General features: G+C 44.9%; 2 protein-coding genes and 1 pseudogene across 2 annotated transcripts in view; 1 reads left to right on the forward strand and 2 right to left on the reverse strand.

Annotated features, from left to right (window-relative positions):
* The window catches only part of LOC141440447 (doublesex- and mab-3-related transcription factor A2-like), a 251,496-nt gene that overhangs the window by 171,310 nt on the left and 58,862 nt on the right, over window positions 1–21,324 (reverse strand). The window lies entirely within an intron of this gene.
* Window positions 397–11,907, forward strand: LOC141440119 (uncharacterized). Its single transcript, XM_074104589.1, has 8 exons — window positions 397–782; window positions 2,435–2,537; window positions 3,310–3,354; window positions 5,008–5,106; window positions 5,428–5,748; window positions 5,893–6,183; window positions 7,037–7,204; window positions 8,004–11,907. The coding sequence occupies exons 1-8, from the start codon at window positions 738–740 to the stop codon at window positions 8,123–8,125; spliced, it is 1,194 nt and encodes a 397-aa protein (XP_073960690.1). The 5' UTR covers window positions 397–737; the 3' UTR covers window positions 8,126–11,907.
* LOC141440120 (uncharacterized) lies at window positions 14,661–16,083 on the reverse strand (annotated as a pseudogene).

Consider the following 21,324-nt stretch of genomic DNA (forward strand, 5'->3'; position numbering starts at 1 on the left):
GGGCAAGAGGGGAGACCTTTGCCCTTTGCTTTGCAGTGGGACACAAATATAGGCATAAGAAAAATGTTAAAACAGAATAGTACATTGTGTCTTAAGGGCTGTAAATAAGGAATTACGAACGAGAGTCTATTAGAAGCCCGAAGTCGAGAGTTTTTCATCACATTTGCGAGTAAAATTGTATATTTGTAAAAGAAAAACTAATATTTTTTTTAAAAATTGCCGATACCGCTGACTGCGCTCTTGGCAGCAATCGGAAATTTGATGTATTTTCAATGTAAGACCTAAAATTTGGTGGAACTGAAATGTAACCCCCAAGTGTGTCCGGGGGTTGTTTTCTCCTCTCACGCCGCAACTCGCAGCCTCCGCGCACACACACAGCCGCACGCTGTCGGCACACGCACACACACTCCGCCACTCGCTCCGGCACAATCAAGACCAAATCCCAAATCACAAACAAATGCCAAAGTGAAAACTACTACGCGAAAGTAGTGCCTGAAATTAGTGTCTTTTGAAACATTGAAACCATTACCAAAATAACAGAAAAAATATTACAAAAATTAATAGTTTAGTCAAATAAGCCGGCCTTGCCATTCCCGGGGCAAAGCCCGGAACGCTCGCGGTATTTCCACGTTAGATAGTGTTCTTCTAGATAGTTTGAAATACTTAAATGCAAAAATATAGGACAGTGCAGGAGCAGGGAGACTATAAGCTGAAGAACGTTGAAGTCAAGTCAGTTAATGCAGGGATGGTCGGGGTGGCGGGGGGCTGCTGAATTGGACAAGGTGGGTAAATATTTGCAACATCTCAATCATATTTTTTACAAATACAACGCTACGCCCACCTAGAGGTATGAGTTAAGGGGTAGTAAAAATAGGATCCAGAAACAAATTCGTTGCACAATCTATTTTTAAACTAAATCGAACAAAAAAAGAAAAGAGGTGTTATTTCAAGGTATCTGAATTGTTTGTTGATTGTTGTTTGCAAAAAGTTTTTCATTTTCTTTTCCTATTCCAAGGAATTAGGGGGTTTATTATGGACTTGGCCATGTTGCTCTCAAATGCCAAGATTGGTCCGTTTTATTCGTCTTAGGTTAACGAATTGTGTCGTAGGACGGCAATATAAACTCGCAACGCACTCACCACTAGCTACAGTGGCTGCCATTGGTGGCTAGAAGCTGCCGTCCAATGTGTCAAGTGGAAACCACTGACATCTTAGGAGTGCAGCATTTGGGTTATCTACTTGTTCGGAGGAATTTAACGACAATGACAGCTAGTGGAAAGGTGTGTAGCAGCTCTAAAGGGCTCTGCCCTGACCCACTGCTGGAACCGGCTCGAAGAGAACGCACCATCAAAGTACCCTGTAGAAATATGGCGTTGTGTAACCGTCGCCAAGTGAGTCAGCGCAAAGCCCAGCACCGATAATGTAATGTGAATGCACGTTTAGGGGCAGTACAGGGGACTGTAACTACCAACTTCGGACTGCTCTACATTTATATACAGTTCCATTGCAGTCAGCTGCACAGTCCGTCTGCACTGATCCTAAGTCAGTTCGTCACGCCTTACAAATAGAGGACTTGTGCGCCAATATCGTTGGACACGTACGAATAGTAATACTTATAAACCTGTGACTTCTACGAATGCTCTGTTTCAGGATTTTTATAAAACTAACCTACTTACTTAACCAAACCTCCATAATGGTCTTGAAATAAATCCTGATCAGTTCACAGTCTCAGAATAAAAGGCTTGGGCCAAATGAAATATTTATGAAACGATTTATTTGTATGTGTCAGGCTACGTTTTCACCAAAGATGTGCGAGGTTTTTTTTTATTCGACTGGGTGGCAAACGAGCAAGTTGGTCTCCTGATGGTAAGAGATTACCACCGCCCATAGACATCAGCAACACCAGGGGGATTGCAGATGCGCTGCCAAACTAGAGGCCTAAGGGGATACCTCAAGTGCCAGTAATTTCACCGGCTGTCTTACTTTCCACGCCGAAACACAACAGTGCAAGCACTGCTGCTTCACGGCAGGATTAGCGAGCAAGATGCTGGTAGCAATCCGGGCGGACCTTGCACAAGGTCCTACCACCTGCATGCGTACCAGGATGCGTTGCGAGTTGCGACGAATGTGTTTCTCACTAACCAATAGAAACGCTTCGTTTACCCGACCTCCTTCCGCCGAGGTAGAGCTGGCGAGGACAGGTAAATGAAGCGATTCTATTGACTTATGAAAAACCCATTCCTCACCACACATCCTGGCACATCTCTGGTGGAAACGCGCAGTCTTATTTGCAGTGGGTGGATGATATTGGCGTGCATTAAGTCGATTCCAGGGTAGGCAGTTGGTAGTTTGCTTGCAGCAGCGCGCCACCAGGCCACCAGCGCTAGCGCTGCCTACTGCTGCCTGCTCAAGGATACTGTTGTGATTGTGTCAGATGGGAGTGGCCGGTAGCGCGGCGGGCGGCGTGCTGGCGGCCGAGCTGTGCGCGCCGCTGCTGCTGCTGTGCTGGCTGTGCTGCTGGCCCGACGCCGCCTCCGGTACCGCCACACATCATCATCATCATCATCTCAGCCGTAGGACGTCCACTGTTGGACGTAGCCCTCCCCCATAGACCTCCAGATGCTTCGGTTGGAAGCGCCCAGCTACCGTAACCCGCGGCTTTAACCAGATCATCTGCCTATCTCGTTGGTTTTCGCCCGAACGGCCATCTGTTCTCCATGCTAGGCTATGTCAGTGACTGCGGATTCGTAGTGCTACGATGAAGTGAATGTGGATTCGTAGCACTTCTCTGTAGTGAATGTGGATTCGTAGCGCTACGCTCTAGTGAATCGTGAATGTGTATTCGAAGTATTGCGCTCTAGTGAATGTGGATTCGTAGCACTCCTGTACGGATTCGTAGCACTAATGGATTCGTAGCGCTACGCTGTATTAAATATGGATTCGTAGCGCTACGCTGTAGTGAATGTGGATTCGTAGCACTACGCTGTAGTGAATGTGGATTAGTAGCACTACGCTGTAGTGAATGTGCATTTGTAGCACTGCTCGGTAGTGAATGTGGATTCGTAGCGCTACGTTGTAATATATGTGGATTTGTAGCACTTCGCTGTTATGCATGGCATCTTAGCGCTACGCTGTAATGAATATGGATTCGTAGCACGCAACTACTACTATTTTTTTTAAATACCTAGCTTATAATGTGTCCCACTGCAGGGCAAAAGCCTCCCCTTTCTTATTCCACTCGTCTCTACTCTTGGCCAGCTCTTGCCAACTACTACTACATACAAACTATACTCTTGTTTCGTGTCACAGACTCGTCCAGTTCGGGGCACCCGCGCAAGCCCATCATAGCAAGCGGTGAGTACAATGTACAATACAATAATGAAAAAATGAATATTCCACCACGCAAAGGTTTATTGGCAGAGCTAGGAATAAATCCACCTTTGTACTTTGCACTTTTTCTAACCGATCTGTACCTATATTTGCTTTTGTATTATTATTATTACAAGCTTTTCTTTAGCTTGCCCTGTTCGTTTATTTATTTTTTATTATTATTAGCTTTTGCCCGCGGCTTCGCCGCGTGGAATTCGGTTATCGCGCACCGTTCCCTCGGGAACTGCGCATTTTTCCGGGATAAAAAGTAGTCTAGTCACTCTCTAGCCCATAAACTATCTCCATGCCAAAAATCACGTCGATCCGTCGTTCCGTTTCGACGTGAAAGACGGTCGTCCGTGTTCGTACATAGAAACATACAAACACACACACTTTCGCATTTATAATATTAGTATAGATTTATTTATTTGTTTGTTTGGGTCAAATCTTGGAAGCTAAATTTCACCCACTTCCAGTGGTCCGATCGACTTGAAATTTGGCATACTTACGTAAATTTGGAAGTTACTCTGAATCTGATAGTTACATCTTGGTGGTCCTGCCAGGATCGTCTCCGCAGGAGGAAACTCCTCAATGGTTAATAGTACCGACTTGAAATTTGGTACAGATATATAGTTATGTAGTGTGTGTTTTTTATATCAATAAATGTTGTGTTTGAGTTTAGTTTAGATGACAATGCAAGTACAGTCAACAAAAAGTACAGTCAGCAAAAAAAATTAGAAAAAAAAGGGTTTTTTTAACAAAAACTTAGTTTTCTTATTTTTTTCTCTCTTCTGATTAATTTTTCACATGGGAAATTGGGGATTCCCAAGACTTACATTGTTTTCTTTATTTCTATCGTATGATAAACAACCATGAAAAATCTCATATCTCTAGACTTAGCAGTTAAGATTTCGGGTTTTTGATGGATCCTATGGGAATATCGGGATAAAAGTAACCGTGTTCTATCTAGACTAACACGTAACTGCCAGCTTACTGCCCGTTGCCTATAAATTTCCATTTCAGTCTGTAAAACTGCACGTACAGTACGATTACTTGGAGTTAACACTTGACAGATGGGCGTGCCTTCAGGCACCACCAGGCCTTCAGACGACCAGATGGCCTAGTGGTTAGAGAACCTGACTACGAAGGTTGAGGTCCCTGGTTCGAGTCCCGTGTCGGGGCAGATATTTGTATGAAAAATACGAATGTTTGTTCTCGGGTATTGGGTGTTTACTTTGTATTTATAGTATGTATCTATCTATAAAATTATATTTATCCGTTGCTTAGTACCCATAACACAAGCTTTGCTAAGCTTAACTTTGGGACTAGGTCAATTGGTGTGAATTGTTCCGTGATATTTATTTATTTATTTAATTTTCAACTTTGACGTCATACAAATAAAACCATTTTTAGTATACCGCTACCCACGTTTACAGATTATGTAAAAACTATTTTATTTGTATGACCTCATAGTTGAAAATTGACTGAAGGCACGCCCATCTGTCAAGTGTTAACTCCAAGTAATCGCACTGTAAGTGAGCTACGATTGAAGTGTATGAGCAGTTGGTAGTTCCAGTTACATTGCAGTTGGAATGTAGTCCGTATGTTTAGGCTGTACATGTTTAGTGTTGCGTGCAGAGGGCGGGCGGCGCGCGGCCGGCAGCGCGGCGTCGCTGCACGTGCCGGGGCCGGGGCTGGGACCGGGGCCCTCCGGCGGCAGCCCGGCGCGCTCCGCAGGTCAGTCCACTGCTTCAGCCACTCACACTCTAGAAAACTTTATTGTAATTACCCCTAAGTATATTTTGTTATGGAAAAGTACTTTTTGCCAAGTTTCTTGGTGCGCATTCTTTTTGACAGTGATGGTCTTTCCGAAAACGCTGGTATTAAAAAAAATACATGTAAAGGGGCCTACTTACAGAATACATGTTTTGTTTTGTTTTGAACTGCAGGCTAATGCCTTTGTACCCTTTGTGTCAGTTTACTGTTGATCGTGCCTTTCCCGAATAAGGATTGGAGCACAGCTGATAGCGACGCCGGTATAATTAGGTTTGATGTCAGGGTCTGCGCTGGCGTCGTACCGGAGCCACGAGGAGCTGTCCAGCTCGGCGCCCGGCCTCGGCGTGCTGCGGGAGGTGCTCCTCCGGCGCGACTGGGACCGCTCCACGCGCGACCTGTACATCCCGCTGTCCCCCCCCGCCCCCGGCCCCGCGCCCCGCGCGACCCTCGACACCCCCCTGGACGAGGACACGCCTCGCTGCAAGAAGCACCACTCCAACATCAAGTGCTCCCGCGGGAAGGAGCAGCGCGCCGCGCCCTCGGAGCGGGATCAGGAGAGTCCTTCCAGGTTTTATATCGGGGATGATGCGGACGCGGACAGAGGTAAGCCTGAGCTTAGAATGCGTCTATTGTGTACAGTCACCATCAGATACTATCGAAAACGCTGTAGTATTAAAGTATTAAAAAGATCTTTCGACTAATAACAAGGCTGTTGAATTTTCAATTGTCTTTCATCTATGTTTGCAGTGAAAGAAAGACCTCCGGAGAAAGAAGAGAAGCAGTGTCTGAACGAGTCAATCCGCAGCAAGGGCCGGCCGTGGCGGCCGCCGGGCGCACCCGCGCCTTCGCCGGATGAGTTAACGCCGGACGAAATGGCCGCACCGGACGAGTCGACCGCGGTCTATGACCTGACCGTGCCAGACGAGCTGATCGCGCCAGAGCCAGAGCCGGACCGCTCCGGTGCCGTCCACCACACACTCGACTCTTGCTCAGGCATGGGATCCACACGAGTCGCCACGCTCTCCCCTATCTCTGTTGGTTAGTTGGCCAGGCCATTCCTATACATTACAATACTCTTTGACCAGGCCCCTCTTTTCTATTAGGCACCCGGCGCCCTCCAGATAATGGAGCCCCCTAGAAACAGTAAAAAAAATGCTTTAAAAATGCTTTGCCCATTACGTTAAAAAGAGGGCCTTGTAGTTGGTTGCATTCTTACGCTAAATGCTCGAAGAATAAGAACGGAGGCTCGAATAGTTAAGGAGTATAGCAGTATCGGTCAGTTCTGCGGCGATCGTTCTCTGTGTTCATTGCGCGCGCTGCCAGCTAGCCACTGTGCGGTGAGCGTCGCGGCCGCTGAACACGCTCTCTGCTCCGCTGTACGCCGGCGTCCAGTTAGAGGCCTCTAACAAGAGGTCTCAAAAAAGTGTACCTTTCTTTTTTTGAAATTTTGGAAAAAATATGGTTTTTCCTGTTCTTGGCACAATCGATTCCGATAGTTTAAAAAATGTCCCCAAAAAAGTGTCAGTTTTGCGACGTTTTTTTCATACACTCAGTAGGTATGGGCGTGACAAAACTGACTCATAAAATTTTGTGTGAAAAATCGATGGTGCTCTTGATTCTGAGTAGGAAAAGAAAAACCATATTATTTCCAATATTTCAAAAAAACGAAAGCTTACACTTTTTTTTGAAAACGCCCATACCACGCTCTAATTACAGATGTAGTCAGCCAGCGACGCGGCTAGCGTTTTCTCTGTTCATTGCGTGTGCTGACAGGTAACCATCGCGCGGCGTGCGTCTCGGCCGCGCAGTGGACATTGCGGGGAACACGCTCTCCGCTGGCGTCGGATGGTGGCGGCTTCAGATGCCTCTAACGAGAGAGCTCTCGTTCCAGACGTAGTGGGCTACGAGTACCTGTCGGCGGAGTCGCCGTCGCCGGGCGAGTGCCGCGACCGCTGCGGCGCGCTGCCGGCCGCCGCGCCAGCCGCCGCGCGCGCTCGCCACGCCTCCGACGGGGACATCCTGGCGCCCGCGCCGCGCCCAGAGTCCGGCGCCTTCTCGGGTAACGTAGGCTTGTTCGGACTAGGCTAGTACCTATTTAGTCTAGTAGCGAGTAATTTAGTAGTTAAACGTGTCTGAACACCAAAACATTAGTCGAGCAGATTAGTAAGTAATTTACTTAGTCGAGTTAATCCATTTTATACTATTTTTTTTAGTAGTTTAGTAGTGAGTAGCACCTCCCACCACGCGTCCGTGCATTATACATTCTGTGTCCGTGCCAGTGCCACGGACTTCATATAAACTTGTTTATATCATGTTTGTCGTCCGTGCCATTTATACTTACTTGTACTATTACTTATTCTGTGTCCGTGCTTACTCGGCCGCCGGCTAAACAAGTCCGAACCTGTCGATTTAGTCGAGTTCATTAGTTGGCGTGAAAATGTCGTTTCGTGACTTGTGAACTTTAATCGACTGTAATGCGAACGATTTTTAGGCAGTAGCGAATAGTTTAGCTACTAATTACTCGCTACTAGACTAAAATACTGCCTAGTCCGAACAAGCCTGTAACAACCCTTCTTGTGCTCTCTCCGATCACCCGATCACCAGTCAAGCCTCCATCCCTGCTATCCCCATTCCATGTCTATTGTTTTTCAATGTTGGTAATATCACTTTTTTATACCAAATAGCTGGCAAACGAGCATGGGGGTCACCTGATGGTAAGTGATCACAGCCGCCCACGGACATCATTAAATGAATATCATTAAATCATGGATCGAACCCGAGGCCACAAGCTTTGTAGCCAGGTGCCACCAACCAGTAACAGTTTTCACGTTAACATTCCCTTTTTGCTTCCATTCCAGAGAGCGACCTGGACCTTGAACTGCGGCTGGCGCTGCAGGCCGAGGAACACCGGGAGCGGGCGGTGCGGGAGGCGCGGGGGGCGGACCGCCCCGCCAGGGACGTGCGGGAGACCGCCATCTAAGGACCATAACAGCCCTCAAAGTTTCCAATAAACTTAATGACTTGTGTGTTACACTTCAGCCACTTTCACCAGAGATCTTCGAGGGTATGTTGCGAGGAATGTGTTCTTCATGAACCAATAGAATGCTTCATTGACCTATCCTCGCCAGCACAGCTCTAGTGGAAATAGCTGAGCGGAGCGAAAAAGTCGGGTGGTGACTTTAGGGGAAATAAGTGCGGGAGTAAAAATACCTTCTTCCGATTAATTTGAAATGCCCGCAATACCGAACTGAACTCCTTTAATGATCAACTAACTTATATACTAGAATATCTCTAAGGTAATGAGATTGTGGCGTGGCGTATCTGAATCGATCGCGCGTGAGATATAGATACCGCTGCATTCCAAATCAATCGACTCGCTCCCAGATAAACCATGTGCCACAAAGCGTTTTTATTGGCTCATGAAAAACACATTCCTTGCAACGCATCCGCGCGTTTCTCAGGTGGAAACACAACCGCTGGTTTGATAATGTCATTCGGAACTCAAAACAAAAGATCAGTTTTTTTCTTTCTCATTTGAATCTTCAGGAAAAGGGAGAAAACCGACGATTCTCGAGCGTCAATAACATTCTAGTTGCATGCACTGTACATACACGAAGTTGATAGCATATAGGATGGGGATGGCAAGAAGATTCGATGGGCGAGGATGTAGCAAAAGGAGAGAAGCATTTGCCCAGCAACGGAGCAAAAAATAGCCCACAAAAACAAACGTTGTTTTTAGATTGAATAGCCAATATATTTCAAGCTATACTTTCTCTAAACTACAATGAAGAGAAGAATGAGACTCAATGAAGGTTTCCGCCACGACATTAAACATGCATAGATTTTGTTCTAGATAGACTGGGTAATAAACTTGCTAAGATAATACTTATGTATGAGATAGACCAAAACTCTTTGATGAAGATAATATTTTTGTATGAAAGGAGATTTGCTTAGCACTACATACTGCCAATGCCAATTGTTATTGTTGTACAAGAATACACTTACATACGTAGTCTCAAAACATAGCTATAGCCGTGTACCTAGACCTATTCGCTGCAGGTGCTCTATTATAGGTTAAAGCTGGTCCTGTAAATAAAAGTTGCATAGCGCGGGGCGGGGTGCAGTCTAGTGAGCCGCGAGACCGCGACTGGGGTCAGTGCCGTGCATCGTCAGTGTTATTTGTTATTTGCTTGTATATAAATGTTGTCCTTAATGTTGATCGTCTTTGATAGTCATTCTATTCGAATAGAAGAAAAAGATTGGAAAGCCTAGTGAGCGTGATGCACGATAGCTTAGTAAAGTTCAAAACTAACTTTCAGCAAAATGCACACTGTACCTATAAGTTCGTTTTCGCAAAACGTATTTTGTTTTTCGAAACGTAGGTACACGTTTGTGACACGGCTAAGTGCACCTTTTAGGAGCTGTAGGTACATACCATATGAGAATGTGCTCTTTTTGGGATAATGGACCCATTGGGAAGTACCTAGTGTATTTTTTGAGATAATGCACCCTCCGATAAAATTATCTTTCTAAAGAGGTGCGCCTTCAGAGAAAGTGAGTTTTTCAACTCACTGACAGCCGCTCGAAGAATTTACAAGTTAAAGCGGCAATGGGGAGAAAGGTCCTCGGGTGGCGATATGAACCGCTACAAAGGCATTTCCAATCTCTTTGTTCTATTTCGTGTTACTTTAGTCGATAAGAGCTTGCGTTATGTTCTAGTCGAGGACTTGCGATCCAGCAGGAGACGAAAAAGTGAGATATTTTTATGGGACTTTAAAGAAGTAGGTACTTATGAGTACTTAACTGAAAATTAGATTAGTCAATTTTAATGCGGTTTCCTAAGGATCTTCTCACAACACAAAGTGTCTGTACGCTCTAGATAAAAATTGATCGTGTTGATTACGGTAGGTATGTAACCTAATACCAAATGCCTTAGCATTAACGGAGAAATTACGGATTTCCGATTTAATACTTCGAAACAGCCTGTATGTAGGTAGATACTTAATATTTTTCTTATATTCATCTAATTAAATAATTTACAATTTCTGACTGCTCTGAGAAGGAACTCTACACGGAATTTTGGTCATTGTCTTGTACTATTATCTATTCTGTGTCATTGTCCAGAGAGTATATGTAGATGTGAGAACGCGTAATCGGCCTCTTCTTGCTTATTTAAGTTACACTCTGTCGGTGTAGCCGATGAATGACTCTCCTCTTCTCTCTACTCAAAGCTGCCTCCTTAACCTCCTTATGCGACATGACGGCTGCCTTCTCTTTTATTTGCTTTGTATAATCAATTCTCGGTCTCCCTCTTTTTCGCTTCCCTTCCACTTTTCCTTCTAAGATGACATTTATGAACTCATCGTGTCGTATAAGATGACCAATAATTTTCCCTCTCCGATTCTCTATTGTTTCTATTAATGTTCTCTTTTCTTCCACTCTTTCCAAAACCTCTTCATTGGTGACTTTCTGTTTAGCTTTCTGTCCAACTATTTTCCTCCATTCTTCGCCAGCAGTACATCCGAATGCTTCCAAACTTTGCTTATCATTTTGTGTCATGGTCCAGGTCTCACACCCATATATATAACGCTATACATACTCCAGATAAATGTTTTGATGAATTTAATCTTAGTGCTCTTAGAAATATTTGATCGGCCTAGACGTTAAAAAAGCTTTATGTCCTAGTAAAAAGAGCGAAAAACTCGTCAATCAGCTCAGCAAGTGCGGGCACAATTTTTTTTTAGCGTCGATAAAGTCTCCAGTCTGAGTCGCTTCTACGAAAAATACTCGGTTCGCTTGATTCCGTAGGTTAATGTTGTTGAATATATTTCTAATTGTTCCTTAGACGAACATAAGTCTTCAATTACCGTTGTTAGTTGATGTCAATTAGATAGGCAATTACCAGCTATGTATTTTTGAAAAGTACACGACATGTTATGTATTAATTATATTATGACTCACTTTTGTGGATTAAACATAATCAAAATTTAAAAGTATGATGGTCTTTTTTAATTATAAGCGTCATAAAAATCGAATCTACCTCCTCAATACCTGTAACATACACCATGATTATTAATCGATCATCAGGAGTTGAAAAATATTAATAACCAGCTAAAATTTAATTCAATAGGCAAGATTTTAGCAATTGGCTCGTTGTTTAATTAATTACAATTAATAAAGTTATTAAAACCATTAACTACGGAAAACATGGTCATCCTACATTAATTATTCAAGTTCACTTCAATAAGATCTACGGTACGGTAAGATGTACGGGGAATTCCCCGTCAGTCGTAGGTCAATATTCACGACTTTGACAATGACAACTTAAAAGTTTTGAAAGAGGTTGTAAGCTCATAGACAAAAACATTAGTAGGGTGACAAAGATTTTTTGTTAAAAGTTAGTGTCGAAATAAAAAAATACCAAAAAAAGTCAGGAAAAATCGGTACCTGATCACCGATTAAAAATCACCGTGTATATAATTTGTTTTAGTATTAAATAATCCTGATTATATGTATATGTTCGCGATTTCAGTTCAGATGTAAGAATTTAGTTTTAAGATGCCGCAGTGGAATTATCGTACCTATACCAAAATAAAAAATGGAAATCTATACCTTACAGAGATGTTCGATCAAAATAACTCAACCACATGCTGAAATATTGATGGTTAATTATTAATTATAAGACACCTTATTTATAATTTGAATAAAATTGTCTCAATTGCCACAAGCTCGACTGCGATATCTGTTGTTTATTTTATTACAATAAATTTACCTACAATCCACACGTCGGCGAATGTTTTATTTAATCTGTGTTGATATGAAATGCATCAACCGAGAAGTTTAAGTTTCTACTGAACTCTACACAACGTGGCTCGATTGCATTTTTCCACCTCAAACTTAGACGAGAAAGTCCCACATCGTCTCATATAGCAAATTTTCTTCTAGATCACTTTGTTACCTCCGATGTCTTTAATAGAAATTGAATGTGAGGACCTATGGCAATAATAAAAAAATCAAGTAAGTATTTCCAAACTTTATTTATTAAAAAAAACAGTAATAATTTTTTGGTACATTTTAATACTTCGGAATAAAATATCACACGAAATGACACGACCGCAGCACGCGGTGGTGTTCGGGCATTCATCTACAACGAACTTTTTCGCTATTCGTTGCAAATGATCATACCGGCTGTGTACTATCGAACCAACAGAATCGTAACCCCGTGTGGAAGCTCACTGAAAAACTTAGTGAATCGCATTATTTCACAAAACAATTCATTATGAAACTTTTATCGTGAGAGCGGTCCATGAGCCAGGTACAAAAAGATGGGTAAGAAGGGAAAGGAATCAAAATGGTTCAATAGTACATTGGAGTGACATCACAGCCTGATTCTTAACTAACCTATTAAGATACAGTACACGTTAAGCTCTTAGAAGCAGATATAAATGTATTCACAATAATATGCATGTCTTTTGATATAGGACGGCACACGGTTAAACATCAATGTATTCTAGACTTAGCCTAAAATATAGACATTTATAAAACGTACACAACAACAAGAGAGGTATTGCATAATCACAACTATCAAAATCTTTGGCAGTAGCTTAACAAAAGTAATAATATAGGTACGTGTATTTTATATTATTTGTCGTTTCATTAACAGAGATCAAAGTTAGTTTACGATCAGTAGTTTAACGTACAAACTTCATTGTAAGGATAGTAAAAAGGTTAACAGCACATGTAGTCAATGGGACGACGTGATGCTTACAGGTATAGCCAGAGAACTTCTGACTACAAAAATGTGATTCCAAGCAGCCGATTGCAACTCTATTGCAAGAGGTGGGCAAGTAGCCAGGTATAATACAAATTTATATTTATAACATTGATATTTCGAATGATTTTAGCAGTCAAAACAGTTGATTACCAAAACAGTACAATAAATTTAAGATTAACTTTCATAGTTGTTTATATTCATTATATAAGTATTCGTGGAATGGTCCACTGGGCATATGGGCTGCATTTCAATCGTTTAAAAAGACCTAATATATTTTTTTCTTGTACAAAATCTCCGGGGACATTAAATCGACTTACGAATACGTTATGTGTAAGTAAGGTAATGGATGTATCTGATATGGCTTCACTTTTTCGTAATAAGTTTCATAAAAAGTCGATAAAGGCTAAAAAAGCTTAGGAGAGAGATAAAACGCTGAGACTGTCGTTGGTACGTTCATATATTTCTACCAGTCTTAATGGGGAAAACTCCCAGGTGCACTGACGAGAGGTGCAGTTGCAAACCTCTACCATATAATATAGTTTTAGCAGGTGGTAGGACCTTGTGCAAGGTCCGCCCGGATTGCTACCACCATCTTGGTCGCTAATCCTGCCGTGAAATAGCAGTGCTTGCATTGTTGTGTTTCGGCGTGGAGAGTAAGACAGCCGGTGAAATTACTGGCACTTGAGGTATCCCATCTTAGGCCTCTAGGTTGGCAACGCAACTGCAATCCCCCTGGTGTTGCAGGTGTCTATGGGCGGTGGTAATCTCTTACCATCAGATGACCCACTTGCTCGTTTGCCAACCAGTCGAATAAAAAAAATAGTAGAGAACATGACTGATATTTTTTGGGGATTATGAGACCTAAAAGTTAAATAACTAAATAATAAGTTGTTTGTCAGCAAGATTCGCGTTACTGTAGTGTGCGGCCAAACAGACGTAGGTAACTTTTTGAGTTGTGAGTAACGTAGCTCCGATCCAACCAAGCTCTCTCATTCTGAGAAGAGGCCTGTGCCCAGCAGTGGGACGTATATAGGCTGGGATGAGTCACGTATTTTCAGACAAAAGTCTTAGGTATATTAATGTCAAACTCATTTTGCGTCGCTGTGTGCAGAAACTGAACTTTAGTATAAAGGTCACATCACACTCACGGCTCACAGCAGCCGACCAGCACCGCCTCGTCTCGAGCGGTTAGTATTCTTCGTATGGATTTGTATGAGTATGCGCTCACTACATCAACTCCGTAGCGTCACCGGATCGCCTCACTCGCGAGGTTGTAACGCGCGACGGCAAGTGGACCACTCGGTGACAGTCCGCTAGTCAGTATTGACTACTAGGAAATTCGTGGACCACGCGAGGTCCACTCGTTGTCAACGCGGCGTCCACCCGTGGACCACTTGCGGACAACGAGTGAACGCCGAAAGTCGTGGCGGTGCTGGTCGGGTGCCGGGTGGCTCTAATGAGCTGTGACCTTAAATCCGAATGCAGCAAAAATGACGTGACCGAAAATACGCGACTCACAACACCAAAAATTACGTTCGTTTCGCCAAACCCTAGCAAATTTCACGGAACTTTAGCGTTCCGTGGGTAAGTTTTTAGGGCTCCTAAATGCAGTCATACTAAGACCACCCCTGTGACACTTGCAATGATAATTACCTATAGCTCTTTTTGATGAAGTTCTGGGGTGTTACCAAACCCTTGGAACGGGTTCCGAGAAGCTAAAAGCTGGGGGCAACGAGCTAGGTTAGGAGGCGGCGCTGTCGCCGGTGGTGGCCGTGTCTTCGCTGAGCGTGGTGGCCGAGGCCACGGAGCCGCCCCTGTCCCCCCGCCTCCCCGCCCCCTCCCCGCCCCCTCCCCCGCCCCCTCCCCCTGCGGGGACAAGCGCGGCCGGCGCCGCGGCCACGCGCGGCAGCTGCTTGCACAGCTTGGCTATCGCCGTGGCGCTGTCTCTCACCACTGGAATGAAATACAGAACTTGATGAGAATGGTTTCCGTAAATTCCATCGCTTCGTGTCATCTTTTATACCACTACGCTGTTAAGGTTTAAACGTCACTTTTGCTATCGAAAAAAATTTGTGCAGGATCAAATCAGAGACGAAAATATCTACAAAAACTTAAGTTCAGGAATGCTCAGGAAATTGCACAAAGTGGCGTAGGTCGGGGCTAATAATGGAAGACAACAGGATGACTGCAACATATTACTGAGATGGTGCGTGGTACCTGGCTGCACGGGGTAGGTCGCCTGCGCGGGCGGAGGCGCGGGGCGCGCGCTCCCGCCTCCGCTTCCGCCCCCGCCCCTCTGCCTCCGCTAGCGCCCCCGCACAAGGACTCGTGCTCTGACAGCTCTGCGAGAATCGAAAAGCGGTTCCGGTATTAACACCTGGTGTCTAAATCGGTTCTAAGATTCAGTTATCAATTTCCATGGCAAAGTTTCATACCGAAGCTACCTTTATACCAAAGCCCAAGTTTCCAGGACAACTGGAAGTACTCCTTAGGTTTTGATTCAACACCGTTGGATGTGTTAAAAACTGTATCTCTTGATTGCGTTAACTTAGCCGCTGAGCTGTTTCCATAGGAGCTACGCTGAGCGAGGATAGGTAAGTGCATTTCTATTGGTCCGTAGCAAACCTTTTTCTCGTAACGCATCCACGCACATCTCTGGTGGAAATGCAGCATGAGGTGGTGACGAGCGGAGTGTAGAGGAGACTTGTAGGATCGACCAATCATATTAGTTGAAATCCACTTGAAATCCACATCTCGGAGACGAGATGTAATATGATTGGTCGATCCCTACACGTCTCCTCTCCGCTCCACTCGTCTCCGCCTCAGTGGAGCCGCAGCCTAAGAGTCCGTTGCGACTGACCGTGGATCTTGGTGATGCAGAAGTAGAGGAAGTAGCAGCACAGCAGCAGCAGCAGCAGCGCCACGCCCCCCAGCGCCACGTAGTACGCGGCCTGCGACGGAGCGCGCCCCGCCACCACCCCGCCGCCGCGCCCCATCGCGCGCGGGGCGACTGGCTCCTGGGGCAGACAGAGACAGGTAGAGGAAGAGCAGCACAGCAGCAGCAGCAGCAGCGCCACGCCCCCCAGCGCCACGTAGTACGCGGCCTGCGACGGAGCGCGCCCCGCCACCACCCCGCCGCCGCGCCCCATCGCGCGCGGGGCGACTGGCTCCTGGGGCAGACAGAGACAGGTAGAGTAAGAGCAGCACAGCAGCAGCAGCAGCAGCGCCACGCCCCCAGCGCCACGTAGTACGCGGCCTGCGACGGAGCGCGCCCGCCACCACCCCGCCGCCGCGCCCCATCGCGCGCGGGGCGACTGGCTCCTGGGGCAGACAGAGACAGGTAGAGGAAGAGCAGCACAGCAGCAGCAGCAGCGCCACGCCCCCAGCGCCACGTAGTACGCGGCCTGCGACGGAGCGCGCCCCGCCACCACCCCGCCGCCGCGCCCCATCGCGCGCGGGGCGACTGGCTCCTGGGGCAGACAGAGACAGGTAGAGGAAGAGCAGCACAGCAGCAGCAGCAGCAGCGCCACGCCCCCCAGCGCCACGTAGTACGCGGCCTGCGACGGAGCGCGCCCCGCCACCACCCCGCCGCCGCGCCCCATCGCGCGCGGGGCGACTGGCTCCTGGGGCAGACAGAGACAGGTAGAGGAAGAGCAGCACAGCAGCAGCAGCAGCAGCGCCACGCCCCCCAGCGCCACGTAGTACGCGGCCTGCGACGGAGCGCGCCCCGCCACCACCCCGCCGCCGCGCCCCATCGCGCGCGGGGCGACTGGCTCCTGGGGCAGACAGAGACAGGTAGAGGAAGAGCAGCACAGCAGCAGCAGCAGCAGCGCCACGCCCCCAGCGCCACGTAGTACGCGGCCTGCGACGGAGCGCGCCCCGCCACCACCCCGCCGCCGCGCCCCATCGCGCGCGGGGCGACTGGCTCCTGGGGCAGACAGAGACAGGTAGAGGAAGAGCAGCACAGCAGCAGCAGCGGAGTTCGTAAGTAGTAGACCAGAGACAGTGCTGCTGCCCACTCCCACGTCAGGTGTCTTAGTCGTCTTTTACCTTACTCATAGAAGCAATGGATCCGTCCTATTCTAAACCAAAACCAGACACGCCATCACAATCACCCACAAAACACCCTCAGTAAATGCCGCCGAAACCCTACAGGCATGGAAAAGGTCAGTGACCTTTCGAAACACCGATCACGCCCCGGCCACCACTAAGTTCCTGTCCAACGGTAAAGTCAGGGTAGAGTTTGACAACGCCGAGCAGAGAGATGCGGCCCTCTTACGTACTAATATCAACGACAGTGGCGAAGTCAGGGCTGAACCGGCCAGAGCGCTGAAACCGACGTTTATCATTAAAGGCGTACCGAAAGAGGCCGCTAATGAACACCCGACAGAAATTATTACCAACCAAAACCCATGCATAGAGAAAAATATCGGAAATACGGTGAGTGGTACAGTACTGACACGGACTTCAGCACAATTCATATACAACATGCAGCTCTGCCGAGCCGGCACCGCGTGGAAAGCTTGCTACCCCGGTGACGGCGACGGCGCCGGCGGAACTCAACGCCGAGCCAGCGTCGGCGCCCGTGAGCAAAAAAGCGAGCCATAGATTTTTATACCGGCTATTGGAAAAACGCCCAACGGCTGATGACCATCAATAAACGTGTTCAATGAACTGATAATACTTAATAAGAATAATTGAAAAGGAAAGGTTATTTTGGCTATTAATACATATAATGGCAACAATCTAACAATAATTAAACAGACTTTAATTGAATTTAGTGAAACTCTTGCAAGTGCCACGATCAATCCACTAGCTCATCAAAACAATAGCAAGCTTCCCTGACTGCTCTACAACTAAGTGTACCCTAGTATGAGCCTCACCAGCTTACCACATACAAAATATTCTCTAGCCGTAGATTGGTAGGTACTTATAAAGTCATGTACCTAGTTAATATTAAAATTAGCACAGAATAAAGTCAGATAACAAACTCTAAGGTTGTGTTCAATTCACTTACCGTCCAACATCACAAAAGTACTTACTTACTTACATACCTACTTGTAACGACGCGTTTCATTACTAAAATCAACTTTATATCAAACTGAACATAAGCATCATCCTTACTAAATCCTACTACAAACTCATCAAAGTCAAAGTCAAAGTCAAAATATCTTTATTCAATTTAGGCTATAACAAGCACTTATGAATGTCAAAAAAAAAACTACCACCGGTTCGGAAAAACCTCTGCTATGAAGAATCCGGCAAGAAACTCATCATTCGCAATGTAGTCACTATCTCTACGCACATACATACTTTAGACACGTTTTCTACTGGACGTAAACCGTGATTATCTTTATGAGCTCCCGATTTCCTCGCAACTACCAAGGTCAGGATCACGTTTAGACCAAAGAGAGTTCTACTTGGTTTTCTGGTGGTAATGTAGACCGAGCACTGTAAGCAATAGCGTCGAAATAACGGGAACTCACTTATGATAACTGTGAATAATTCAGAGCTGTTTATTACTTACTGTCTTTTATCAGGTCCGCTGAATTCCAGATTTAAACGCCTGAGCTACAGACTCTGATCCCGTCACGAGCGTCTAGTACAAAAAACAATCAAAACAGAACACTTCGGAAAACCCACCACTTTGAAGTTAGATTGACTAATGATATTTGGTGTATAAGTGATGAACATGTGAGCTGTGCGATGGGCTGCGCTGCGCCGCCCGGCCCTCGCCGCCCGCTGCGCGACACGCACTCGCACTGTGCTCCCAGAACCTTCCCCATTACCTACTGTTTAAACAAAACTAAGTATGTCGTTTACAAATATTTATATCTACGCACAACATTTCAGCGCAAAATTATAATTATTACAAAACTGCAAGTGCCGTCATTTGCGGAACCTAAATAACACTATCATCTACATACAAGGAACACAGTGCCAGGGTAGCTGCGTAGTGGGAAAACGGGTAGAAGGGCAATAACATCCCGCAGGACATTCGGCACGGAGGGGGGGGGGAGACAGACGCGGCAACAAGTGTGCCGCCACTCCGGCGCCAGACCCTCCCCCCCCTCAGACGGCGCTTTCTAAAATGACTCTACATATTTCCCGACGATAGAGCGAGGGCGGGCGGCGACACCTACCCAATAACATGAATTGTATGTTTATGTATATATATCGCTAGAATATAACATAGGCTAAGTATTTTTAGCCCGATATTACCACCGGAGGGCCTTCTAAGTTGCAACGTGACTGGGCCACGAGGAATGTCTTGTAAAAAATGTACACTTACCTACTTTCAAAAACTTATTTGGCCAACATGTTACTTATGTATACCTAAGGAATGAGTAAGAGTGTATTTGTAGGTAACGTTAATGTTTTCATCTTTCCTCTTGATCCAAATACTTACGTCTTTCGTGACAGTATTGCGTGAACCTGTAAAATGTTAGTATATAATACGAGTAAAATGGTATTTGCATTTTCCAAATGTTTTTATTATAATTGATAGTCTCAAAGGGAAGTACGAGGATTTTTATTCCAAAAATTACTGATTATGTGAAAAAAATCTACTTCGAAAAAAAATATTAAACTATATCCTTTATTAAATGAAACTCATATGTTTAACTAACCCTCCTTCGGGCAGTCGGGTAAAAAGGCATATAAACCTCTGCACATGCAGCATAAACCAGCGCTTCTTAACCTTTTTGTCTAGCGACCAAGCAACTCTCGTGGTTCACCTTCAATATCGCTCATCATCATCATCCCAGGCATCCCAGCCGATTTACGTCTCACTGCTGGGCACAGGCCTCCTCTCAAAATGAGAGTGCTTCGACCGCAGCTCCCACTCGGGCTCAGTGCCGATTGGGAACTTCACACATACCATTGAATTACTTCACAGGTGTGCGCAGGTTTCCTCACGATATTTTCCTTTACCTTAAAGCTCGTAGTAAAATTCAAATGTAATTTCACGCATGAATTTTGAAAAACTCAAGAGGTGCGGGCCGGGGATTGAACCCTCGAACCTCTGATTGAGAGGCGATAGGTTAAACCACCAATTTTCTTTTCTCAAAAATGTCCGTAAAAGTTATCATTATTCTTTACATATCAGAAGGTGAAGTGCATAGTTTATGGTCAGCGACAAATTAAAAAGTTAAAAAGATTACAGGCGCGCTCGCTCGACAATAATGCATTAGCGCGCCTGCAATCAAGTCACATTTTTTTTTAAAGTTAAAAAGGCCATGGAAATGTTGGCACAAGTCGTATACAGCCAAGTCTAATGGCCGGTATCAGATATTTTGTTGGAACTCCGGACTTTTTCTATTGGGTCTGAAATAGCTTGTGGTGTTTTCGGTGGATAAATACACCTGCAGTTTATTTTTAATGAAAAAAGGCGGGAAAGCATAAGAAAAATATTGGAATAAAATTAAATTTTATATTTTGCGAAAAAGTTTATTCTATTTCAGAATTATTCACCATTTTTGAGAAAAGCTTTATATTAGTCTCGGCTGGAATAGCAATTGCTGGCTTCGTATTAGTTAAACGGACTCGCAAGCCCGTCCGTTTAATACTCATACTCAGCCAGCAATTGCCTACTTCCAGACCACGACAATAATCTACTATTATACTTCTTCATGATGATTATGATTGCAGCCAGTGGACACCGTGTGTACAACCACAAGCTTCTATGCTGTCATACGTCAAATAAAACCACCACGTATTCCAACAGTTTATATTTGGTACAAAACATTAATTCTTCACCATCATTCTCCACTTCACAGAAATGCACCTTAGAACTAGGTATCTTAAAGCCAAAAATAACGTCAAAAGACGGGATACAAAATAAACTTCCTTCTAAGAACATTCCACTAGGTGATGCGACAGCAGAGGCGAGAACTATGCAATTTTCTATCAGCGATATAAGCGTAAACAGAGGTTATACTTTAGCATTTCAAATATTATCTAGTTAGGATGAACATTTCAAAACAGTAATAGTTTTGAGCTAGAAAAATCAAATTTAATTTACAGTTATCGATAAGTCAATGGAAAACCACCCAACAGACGTGTATGTAGGGGACAATTAATAACTAATATATACCTACGAATAATGAGCAACAGCATTAAAAACAAATAAGTAATTCCATAGTCAGATAATCACCAACTCTATTGAGATTCAAATGACTTGTAATCCGTATTGAACTAAATTTTGGTCTTCAATCACTTTTAACTAATCGTAATACCTCTACAGAACAACAAATACATAATAATACTAGCTCCATGCGTCACAGCTACTAATACCTACTCTCTATAGTGCATTATGGCCATCATTTCACCATGATTCCTGTGATACTAACCCTTCCTCAAATAGCCTAACCAATTTGAAAAAGTCCAAACACCCCGCCATTGTC

The sequence above is a fragment of the Choristoneura fumiferana genome, chromosome 22 (assembly GCF_025370935.1).
Source record: "Choristoneura fumiferana chromosome 22, NRCan_CFum_1, whole genome shotgun sequence".
NCBI classification, from domain to species: Eukaryota; Metazoa; Arthropoda; class Insecta; order Lepidoptera; family Tortricidae; genus Choristoneura; species Choristoneura fumiferana.

Bases quoted from the DNA above. Each gene is read 5' to 3' on its own strand.
- LOC141440119 (XM_074104589.1), top strand. From the start codon at position 738: ATGCAGGGATGGTCGGGGTGGCGGGGGGCTGCTGAATTGGACAAG. The intron at 5,107-5,427 runs GTCAGTCCACTG...GTTTGATGTCAG, and splicing joins CAGCCCGGCGCGCTCCGCAG to GGTCTGCGCTGGCGTCGTAC. The intron at 5,749-5,892 runs GTAAGCCTGAGC...CTATGTTTGCAG, and splicing joins TGATGCGGACGCGGACAGAG to TGAAAGAAAGACCTCCGGAG.